Here is an 11,496-nt window from a genome sequence, read left to right as displayed (position 1 = left end):
CCTGTACAATCCCCCATCAGGGTATGTCTCCTAGAAGACGGGGGTGGAAACAGCATGCAGTCGTACACAGGTGCCCGTCCCCTGTACAATCCCCCATCAAGGTATGTCTCCTAGAAGACAGGGGTGGGAGCAGCATGCAGTCTTACACAGGTGCCCGTCCCCTGTACAATCCCCCATCAAGGTGTCTTCTAGAAGACAGGGGTGGGAGCAGCATGCAGTCTTACACACGTGCCCGTCCCCTGTACAATCCCCCCATCAAGGTATGTCTCCTAGAAGACAGGGGTGGGAGCAGCATGCAGTCTTACACAGGTGCCCGTCCCCTGTACAATCCCCCATCAAGGTGTCTTCTAGAAGACAGGGATGGGAGAAGCATGCAGTCTTACAGCAGGTGCCCATCCCCTGTACAATCCCCCATCAAGGTATGTCTCCTAGAAGACGGGGGTGGAAACAGCATGCAGTCTTACACAGGTGCCCGCCCCCTGTACAATCCCCCATCAAGGTATGTCTCCTAGAAGACGGGGGTGGGAGCAGCATGCAGTCTTTCACAGGTGCCCGTCCCCTGTACAATCCCCCATCAAGGTATGTCTCCTAGAAGACGGGGGTGGGAGAAGCATGCAGTCTTACAGCAGGTGCTCATTTTTGTCTGCTTTGCAGTTTAACAGATGGTGTGAACAATCCTTTTGTGGTGATTACATAAATTTGCATTCAGCTGATTTTATTGTTGATTGTCCTTAAATCTTTTCATTATTTTTGTGTTGGCAAAATCCATAAACCCTTTTTCAAAGTTTCACCCAAGCCATAATGTGGAGTGAGTGAATATTATTTTCCATCAGTCTGAGTGTGCATTATTTGAGCCACATCACTGTGGCTGGTAACACCAGTCTTATAGCAGATGCCTGTAATAAGCATGTCCGAACCAGACAAACCAGTGTCTGATAGCATGAGCAACAAATGCCACTAGTGGACACAATTACACCCTCAAAGGTGCATCAGCTCTCACAGGAACAATGCAAAATAATACAAAGAATAAAACATTTTAAACAAAAGGTTTTTATTTCACACATATTTTCACCGATTTCACAAAAAAGGGTAAAATTGTGCACTTTAAGCCAGATTTCACATTCAATCACATTGCATATACAAAGGTTAGTCAGCAAGATCGGTCTTTGTAGAATCACATGACATCTATGAAACAAAGTTGTGAAAGCAATATTATCAAAATACTTTGTCATTGTTTTCCACATTACCATTAAACGTTCCTTAACGTTCCTAAAATGGCCCTTAATAATAAACTTATTTATGATATATCTCATTTAACCTATTTCTGTTCAGATTTGATCATAGTCTCTTTTGATATTCTTTTAAATATGTTCTATAGTGAATAAATGGAGGCATGACTTCAGTACATAGCACTTATCCAATGAATGGACACAAAGTACACAGAACAAGGTAAAACTGTAAATAAACCAAACATGTAATAAGTGCTGTTATTGTAAACATATAAAGTTGAAAACATGACTAGTTTTCAGAACCATTACATGGGTGTGTCCAAAAACCTGTCAATGTGTCTTCCACTCAATCAGTTTCCAGTCTGTATATTTAAATCTAACTAATCATCCTAAGTTTCATCACCTCCCCACCACTTCCTCCATTAGACAATCTGCCTACACCCAATCCCGGCCTACAAACAGAATGCTGTAAAGTATTAACGTTGATACCCTGAATGTAACATGTTTGTAAGTGTGAAACACATCTGGTTGTGGACTTAGAGCCAATATTATTCGTTAATGTTCAAGGGTTGGGGTTAGGGCTAGGTTAACCCTTACCCTAACACTAAACATATCTGGTTGTAGACTTATAGCCAATATTATTCATTAATGTTCAAGAAATTGTGTATACTTTCACTTAATGTACTACCCTTTTAACAATGAAGACATTGTATGAGAATAAATATTCCTCGAATCTAAACATGATCACTTCCAAATTTTAAATTTCCAGTTTAGTTCATCTGGAATGAATACATCGCAAACATACGACTATTTAATAGATCTATTACAGTTACATTCCTGATCAAACTAGTATGCGTTTAAAAATGGCTTATTATGACAAAGACGATAACAAAAACAAGACATGAAAATATTAACAGAAAAGGGAATGTTCAAGTGATCATGAAAAATGGATAAAGTAAAAATACATAACTATAAAAACATGACAATATGCCAACCTTATATACCTTAACTGTGCACTTTGAGCAGTGCGCTATTCATTATGATACACAGCGGTTGTCTCCCCTTGATGCCGTCTCATGGACAGACCTTCAACAGTACACAGATCATGTGCCACAGAAATGCAGTGAACAAAAAGCATTAAAAAAGGCACATAATGTTCAATTGTAGGACACATAACTAGGGTATATATACAATCAGTTGCTAGCAATCACAGCAAGAAGCATCGGGATCCAAACCTGCCACAATCTGGCAGCCAATCACAAGTGGTCTTTACAAAGCCCTGACCAATCACTATGGCTCTTCAAATTAACACTTCAGTCCAAATGGTGAAAGAATTTGGTCAGTCATGTATGGTTATCAGTTGGTATTATAAAACTTTCAAAATTTCAAATATTAGAGCCATTTAAATCTGACAACCCAGCTTACCTACTATCTGGTTAACAGAATAAAAATAGTTATACAGATCTTTCAATAAAGACAACTAATTTTGAAGTTTATATATTGTCACGCCACCCTGATCTGGACATCAAACAGACTTGCAACACTCAAAACGAATGTACAAATTCCATTTTGTTCAACCACCCTTCTGATAAAAATCACAGACAAAAGCTATCAAACTGACCTAGGTGAACAAAAATAGTTTTTAAAGGGCTGAATTTACTTCAAAATCACAGAAGCATGAACAGGACTGCATACATTTAGTTCAACTAGGATGTCATAAAAATACATATCTTGTATGAACGTTGCCAGTTACATCTTGAAGTATATTTACTTCCTCAGGATATCACTGAATGATTGTAAATCACTCATGCCTACAAGCAAGCAGTGTCAGAAAGTCACACATTGGAATAAATCTGTGGGAACAAAAACAACAAAATAGAAAGAAAAAAACAAAGACCAAATTTCGATGGTTTACCTGAAATAGCAATTTCTTAACAACATAATAAACACACAACACATAATGACACAACCAAATACAATATTAATCTATAACACCAATGTGGCAAACAGAAGAACGACATGTCAGATCTTTAAATATTATGTTAATAGTTCACAACTTCAACAAAAAATCTAGATATCAAACTCATGCTGAACAAATTGGAATAATGTAATTTGATATTGAATTGATCCTGAATGAATTATCCGAGATGGCGTGTCTCTCCTTCACCTATGGTCCAAATGGTTTGTACACTAGCTATCTCTACTCTCATGTTGAAGGTCTATACTGTCCTAGATCTACGTCTACATATGTAAAGCTCTCCCTTTGCTATACCTACACTGCCAGCTACACGCAAACAGGTCAGTATACAAACAACACAGTAACAGCTGAGGACGTGTACCCGCATGACTGCACTCAATTAACACTAATTGAAAAAGTGCTCATGAAAATTGCATTTGCAATGAATACCATCAATATACAATATAAATTTCCGTGAAACAATATGACTATAAAATCAAGTCAAGGTGAAAAAACAACTTTTTGGACAGTAGTGCCCAATAAATTCAAAGACTGGTATCATAAAATGATAAAAATATTTGCAACTTTAGCACAATGTCTCAAAGCATTTTCACATCTATCAAATAGATATTCGACATAAATTTGCAGTACTTTTGTTAAGATATATGCACACACATGACAAACACTGGTGATTGGTCACAACCTACTTCTGACATGTTTGCCTTTGACAAGATAGTACAGCATTGATAAATAACATCTACACAACAAAATGGATACATTAAGATGATGACAGGATGATGTGAATATGTTACTGTGTTCCGGTTCAAGATACTAGAAGCAAACGATGAGGTATGCTCACTGTGTCACTAGTGCAAAGTATGATAGGGGACTTAACTCTTGTATTTACCTCCCCTTCTTGTCCCAGAATGAGTTGTCTCCCTTCATAGAGTGCAGACAGTTGATGATTAATGAATGATTTTCTATAATCATGATCTATATTTCCCTTCCTTATCTAGGTTTTTTCACACAGTATGGGGTACTCCTTTACATGTTGGGATTGGAAGGTTAAAATCGTAACTTCAAATACAAATCTCACGATCTTGGTTGAGCTGTAAATGACATTTCATAAAATCGTCTAACCATACATTCTCAAAATCCTTTAGAGGTCTTGCTTGTTCATAGAGCTAAACGTTGTTCTTAAAATAGATATGTGGGGAATTAACATTGCATGTTGTGGTGTTCAGTTTTCTATAAAGGCAATAACGTGGCTGTTGACTGGGCCTTTAAATGTACACTGTACTTGATGCAGTTCGCCGTTGATGATGCGAATAGATGTTGGCAGGGAGCTGAGGAGGAAGTTGCTGAAGACGCCTCCAGCTACAAGTGTCTTTTTCAGCGGCTGTGGCTTCCAGTCCCGGTCTGTCAGGCTGGATCCTGCAGGAAAACCATCAAAATAGTTAACATTGTTAAGACTTCTGAGAAAACTACCTCTATTATATCATTGCAATAACTCCTTTTGGCTGTCATCACACAATAAAATCGATGAGTTTATAGTGTGATGATTTCCAACAGAAGTCCTCTTCCCTGTTGACTATCTGTAACCAGTTGTAAAAGTAATAGTATCTTGCGAACTGGGCCTCTTTGAGGACAAACATAGGCATTGCAGGAGCAAATTGGGCTGAAGATTTATACAGTGGGAGGATGTGGAACTCACACACAAGTACACCACAGATACTTTACTGTGTGCAAAATAGTAAAGTTTGGACATTGAGGGAGCATCTCTCACAGAGTTGCAGTTGCTAAGGACCTGTCTATTATTACAGAGGGGTGGGTGGGTGGTATTTTGGACGACCCTCCCCATGTTCAAGTACATTTTACATGAACACTCCCCCCCCCCCTTTAAAGACTAAATGCAAAATCATCTAATATTTTATTATAAAAGGTCCTTTTGTCATGATCCTCACCAAGTATATGTTTTATAAATGGCCGCCCCAGGATGGAACATTACAAAAAATACCTTTGACCTTGTCCAGTTTGCCATTAGTGAGACTGAGGAAGAAGATATCGTCATCATCAGCGGACGTCATTACAACATCATACCCAGGATGTACGGCAGAAGAGAAGAAGGCCACATCGCTGATGCTGCAGCTCAGAGTCACCTCAAACTCAGACTCCAGGTTACCTAAACAGTAATAAGTGTTTTTACCACATAGCATGTCAACATACACTCCTAATGAAACTTGTATTGTCACAGGTCGCCCTTACTTAAAATTGATTGATCATTGATTGTTGTTTAAAGGACCGCCTCCGTGGTCTAATGGTAGAGCGTCCGCCCGGAGAGCGGAAGGTCCGGGGTTCGATCCCCAGCCGCGTCACACCAAAAGACGTTAAAAGATGGTACTTGTTGTTACCCTGTCTGGCGCTCGGCATTAAGGGGCTAAAACAAGGACTGGTCGGCTCGGAGTCAGTATACTGTGTCTGAGTGGGGTATTCATGTTAAACTGCGGCATGGTATCTCAGTGTGCTAGCACTATAAATCGGCATCAGTCCGGACTAGTACAAGCATCCACACACACACATACACGTGCATGCACGTCGCTATATAAGTGCAATAATCTTGGACGCGACGTTAAACCCCATATCACCTCACCTTGTTTAAAGCCGCACTCAGCAATATGCCAACTACATGACAGCGACCTCCAAATAAACGAGTTTGGACCAGACACTGTAGTGACTGACATCAGGAACATCAATCCATGCAAATGGGACACAATGACACGCAATGAACCAAGTCATCCAGCCTGAACACCCAATCCATTTAGTCACCTCTTATGACAAGCATATGTTGTTGGGGACCGATATTCTTACGTGGAATCTCCATGGATTTGTTACATAACATGACAAGTTAGCAAGATAGTTTCTTGTCTAAGTGGACAACACGTACACTAAGGCTGGGACAGGTAACTCGGGTCAGGTGGGTCCTGAGTAGGACCTAGGTACCCACAGGACTACCCGGAACCCATGGTTAGTCACATGATATATTGTTTAATGACAAAAAGTCACTATAGCTCAGTGTTTACACTACAAGTACCGTATTCGACGTAATAAGCGCCCCACTCTAATAAGTGCCCACGGCGATATTTGTTAATATATTGGCTAGTGAACAATCCCAATTAGCACCCCTTCCGATTGATCAATGTACACAAGATTTATTTATTCGTGTAAAATATGCACTCGTGTGTTATATGCACCCTTAATTATGGGCAATTAAATTCTGGAAAAATATATCTGTCGTATATAAACATTTTAGGCTGTCAGCATAAACCACGAAATTTATGTCGTTTTCTGTTTTTTTTAACCAAAATATTATTCTAATAAGAGCCCCATATTTCTAATTTTGAGAGCGCCCAGGGCGCTTATTATGTCGAATACGGTAATTTCTTTCTGATGATGCACACATTCCTTTTGACTTGTATATGTTTGAGTAAAGATAAAGCTTCAGTCAACTTCAGTGTACGCATGATCTGATCATTAGTTGCATGTATAAAATAGTTTTGGCCAGGGCTGCAGTAAAACAATTCCCAATCAGACATTTTGTTCCCAACTCTTGTGACCTGCAGTGGGTACCCGGGTAGGGTTGGGTAATAGGGGGTCGGGTCACCAGGTACAGTAAACTACAGTTATAATGAACTCGATGGGACCACTAATTTAGTTCGTAACAACCATAGTTCGTTATAAGCACATATACAACATTTATACAACAAATGGTCAGGACCACAAAATAAGTTCTGTAAGTCGTTATAAGCCTGTTCGTTATAACCGTTGTTTACTGTAGTAAATTTGGTCTCGTCCCAGGCCTAAAGTACACATTCCACGCAAATAAGTGGGGAATAATCCACGAAAAGAAGTGAATGAAAACAACACCCCGATTAAGGATGTCCTACCATCATCTGAAACCGTCAAGACAGAGACTTTGCCATAGAAGTCATCCACAGTGACGATGTGCTTGGAGTCAGGTGCAACGAAGGGTTTGCCTGGGATGGCGGTCTTGGAGATGATGGTGTCGGTGAGGTAGTCCATCAGTAGCTGGATGGTCTCATGGGTGGATTTGGACACACACTGGACGATCACATGTCCACCTGTAACACACAAACACACATCTCAATATGACTGTCACTCCACCTGTGTAGACGCAGCAAAACTCACCAGTTATACCTTGTTCCTCTTTGTGACCTTGCCACTTCAAGCCTGATTGACATTAAGCATATTCCACTTGCAGAGAACCTTGAACCATCTAAGACATATGGAGTTATCTCCAGCACCATTACATTACATGAAACCATTATGGTGACGTCAAGCTATTGTTCTTGCAGTTGATTCTGAGGCAGTAACCTGGCTATTCTGAATATGCAGTGACAAAGATACAAAAGGAGTACTGACTCACCGCTAGACAAAAGGAGTACTGACTCACCAATTTTTTGTTTGTTTGTTTGTTTGTTGTTTAACGCAGCACTGTAAATAATCGAGTCTGTACCAGACAATCCAGTGATTGACATGATGAGCATTGATCTACGAAATTGGTATACGATAACCTGTATCAGCCAAGTCAGCGATCCCGTTGGTCGCCTTTTACCGCAAGCATGGGTTGCTGAAGACCTATTATACCCCGCATCTTCACAAGTGACTCACCAGTAGCAGTAGGACAGTACTGACTCACCGATACCCACAAAGGGAATACTGACTCAACGATAAGTATAAAGGTACTACAGAATCATCAACAGGTACAAAGGAAGATATGACTCACTGATAGGTACAAAGGGAGAATTGACTCACCGATAGGTACGAAGGAGACACTCTTGGGTACACAGTTATAGGAGGAGAAGTCGATGGCCTTGACATACTTCATGGTCTTCAGGTCAAGTTTGAACAGTCCCTGCTGGCCGTTGTGGGTGATGTAACCGTAGTTAAAGGCGTGGTGCAGGTCGTTGGTGGGCGCCAGGAACAGATCCTGAACCTGAGAGGAAGAACAACATTCCATTTACAAAGTTGAGACAATTTATGGATAACAACTTCTTTAATACAGGTCTTGCTTGATATATATATCCTTGTATAAGGATCTATACCGAAACATCGCCTTTACAGTATTAAAAGTTGTTATCCATAAATTGTGTCTACTTTGTCATCCGTCAAGTTCTAAGTAATGCCTATCAAACAATTCAACATTCATTTTAGTAAACTTCTCTAAGACAATTACAAATTGGCAAATAAGATAACCTGATCATATCTTTTACTGTGATTGGCAATGACATGTTTGTAGAATTTAGACACTCACCATATCGAACCTGTTGCCTACAGGCTGTGTATGGACTGCGTGGTGCTGGATATATTTGCTGGCGTCACGGATGACGATGATGGTTTTGAGGCTGCTGTCAGTCTCGCTGTTCCAGCAAAGAGCCCAGACTTGATCAAGATGCTCAACATAGTGCAGAGCCATGGGGGCCTTGTCTGTGTCAATCACCTGTAGAGAGACGGAACATAAGGGTTCATTCTACACTGGACACAGTGAGAGCCATGGGTCGCCTGACTGCAAAAACCCGACTGAGAGTCAAGTGGAAACACATTGTAGCGTCCATCTGTGGACAGACACTACATGCCACTGTTTTGTGGCTGACTCATGAAGCCCATGAATAGAGGTTTCAGTATGTGGTGTACAGCCCTGGTCAGTCCAAAACTTCATCATGTTCATAGTTTGGACTTGGTTTTGCGGACAGTAACACTGATCGCATAGGCTAAAAAAAATTAATAGTGTTGGTTCTCAAGCACAGCCCGCAAAACAAAACAAAAATCCTTAAATATCTAAAATCTTGAACACATGACCCTGCCAGTGAAATGCTACAATACTTCAGAACACATAATTTCGCCTTAATTATTGTAAACAAAATTTGGTTACATACTAGCTTGAACAACAACAACAAAACAAAATAAAAAAAACAACAAAAAATGCCGGACCGCACTATATTCTCAAAAGCCATTGCCTGAGAACCAATTCTTTTAATTTTTTTCAGCCATAAGAGTGTGCGCACGTTTCATGGCGTGTTATTATTGTCTATGTATTTATCTATAAAAATTGACTTCCACATGTTATTGCATTTATGGAGTCATAAATGTAAAACTGGTGCTTAGCGGATTTACAGTAAGTACAGTTTGTTTAACGTTTATACATCCACAAAGACAAAACATACTGAGGTCTCCAACCAGTGTCCCTGATGTCCAACCAACCTGAATAGGGTTCAGCTTCCGGGCTGTGTCCACCACAATGACTCTGTTGAGCCTGGGCTGACTGACATACACAAAGTCCTTGACATTGGTGACTGCGCCCCACTCGCACCCCGTGGCTGAGTCGCACATCTTGAGGGGAGCATCGATGTTGTCGGGGATGAACTTGAAGTTGCCGAACTCTGGCGTGACATCTCGCTGCAGGAGGCAGGTCTCAGGTTCGTAGACGGTGTAACCCTTGTGGTGGAACACGATGAAGGAGCCGTAAGACTTTTGGGAATATGAATCTGCAAGAAGAACAGGGTCTATTAAATAAATGGACATGTTTATCAATGAATTGTCACCCAGAACCGCATGCAAAATTTGCTAAAATGCCTTTGAAAATGGCCTCTTGTAATATTGTGAGGCATAATTTGTATTAAACTGAAAACAAAGAGCCAGCTCAACACTGAAACATATTTTAGTCAAAGTACCTAAACCGTTTCCTGGGATTAGTCCCAGTGAACATATTTCATCCACCTTGGATGAGTGAGTGAGTTGGATTTAACACCGCTTTTAACAGTATTCCAGTCATATCATGGTGTGTCAGCTTCATGTGGGAGGAAAGCCCAAAGTGATGCATGTCTTAGACGTTGACCACTTCATTGAAACCCACAAGCATGGGTATGGTGCTGACAAACCTAGAAACATAATCGGGGCAAACCGGTATTCGAACCAACAATCATAGATTTCTGGCATGCCCAAGGGATGCAACTCTGGACAGCGAATCGCGGCGCCTTCGATGACTGGACACCTGTGCCGTCCATCAATCTTGGAGAGAAGTCATGAAGTTTTGTGCTGCCGTATGTTAGGTCGAAAGAACTGAATGATGACTAGTCAACAAGATCAAACCTCTTTCTTATGTACCTAGACTTGATGAAGTAATTATTATTACCTATTGATATATATTAAAGTTTATGAAGTAATTATATATTTAACCTTTCTTGTTATTATACAAGGTTGGCTCGGGGATGTTACAGCTTAGTCAACAGTTGTTATTCGTAACTATAAACTGACTTGTCCAGTCATTACAGCCCTATGCAACATCTAAGTCTAACTAAACCCTTTTAACGAGTAAGGATTTGTTCGTTTGTTTGTTTGTTGACTGACTGCATTATTCCAGCTATATGACAGTGATCAGTATATAATCGAGCCTGGACCAGAAAGTGATGGACATCATAAGCATCGTTGTACACAATTAGGATACGATGACATGCATCAACCAAGTCTTCAAACCGGACCAATCTCTCCTGTTAGTAGGAAGCAGAGGTACTGTAAGTCCCCATGATCCCCAGCGAGGTGGCCTAGTTTTGGTTGCTGGTGGCCTATAGCCCGTGTTTTAAACTGTATTATATTGTTATGCTCAAATATGTTTCATAAATTGTTCTTAAATATAGTATGCATGAATTGATTTTAGATATTCCTTTGCTTACATGACTCAATTGTTAACATATTAAACTTGGTCTCGTCGCTATATGGCCGAAATAATGCCGATGCGACGTTAAATTTTAACTCACTCACTCACTCACTGTTAGTAGCCTCTTATGATAAGCATGGGCTGCTGAGGACCAGTTCAAACCCAATGGTCATGGTGGCACAAGTATGGACTCACAAGAGTTTGTCTTGTTTGGGTTCTGTATGAAGATGGAGGCCACGTCATCAGATCGGCCGGCCTGGTTGTTGGCAATACACTTGTAGGCACCGGTGTCCCTCAGATAGTCAGCCTTGTGCACTGTCAGGGTGCCATTCTCATCTGAAGCAAAGCAACACATCTCTTATTCGACAAGTCATATCTATTGATTTGGTAGATTTGTTTGGTTCTTGTTAACACCGCACTCAGCAATATTGCAGCTATATGATGGCAGTTAGTAAATAATCAAGTCTGGACAAGACAATCCAGCGATTGATATCTTGAGCTTCGACAGTTGGAATTTGATGACATGCATCAACCAAGTCAGTGAGCCTGACCTGCCAATCCTGTTAGTCGCCTCTTAT

At 40.5% G+C, this 11,496-nt stretch overlaps 1 protein-coding gene across 2 annotated transcripts in view; it reads right to left on the bottom strand.

Moving 5' to 3' along the window:
* Nucleotides 1–1,034: 1,034 nt before the first annotated feature.
* The window catches only part of LOC124151239 (follistatin-related protein 5-like), a 107,547-nt gene continuing 97,085 nt past the window's right edge, over nt 1,035–11,496 (bottom strand). For both annotated transcript variants that reach the window (XM_046523623.2, XM_046523624.2), the window contains exons 10-16: nt 11,114–11,254; nt 9,466–9,749; nt 8,519–8,704; nt 8,020–8,200; nt 7,131–7,325; nt 5,204–5,368; nt 1,035–4,620 (exon numbers count right to left, since the gene is read on the bottom strand). In XM_046523623.2, coding sequence (XP_046379579.2) covers nt 4,427–4,620; nt 5,204–5,368; nt 7,131–7,325; nt 8,020–8,200; nt 8,519–8,704; nt 9,466–9,749; nt 11,114–11,254 — 1,346 coding nt within the window. In that variant the 3' untranslated portion in view covers nt 1,035–4,426. The remainder of the gene's footprint in view (nt 4,621–5,203; nt 5,369–7,130; nt 7,326–8,019; nt 8,201–8,518; nt 8,705–9,465; nt 9,750–11,113; nt 11,255–11,496) is intronic.

This window comes from Haliotis rufescens, unplaced genomic scaffold (genome assembly GCF_023055435.1).
Source record: "Haliotis rufescens isolate VD_foot unplaced genomic scaffold, xgHalRufe1.0.p SCAF_11, whole genome shotgun sequence".
Lineage (NCBI taxonomy): Eukaryota > Metazoa > Mollusca > Gastropoda > Lepetellida > Haliotidae > Haliotis > Haliotis rufescens.
Note: the sequence above shows the minus strand (reverse complement) of the source record. Positions and strands in the feature narration are given on the sequence as shown.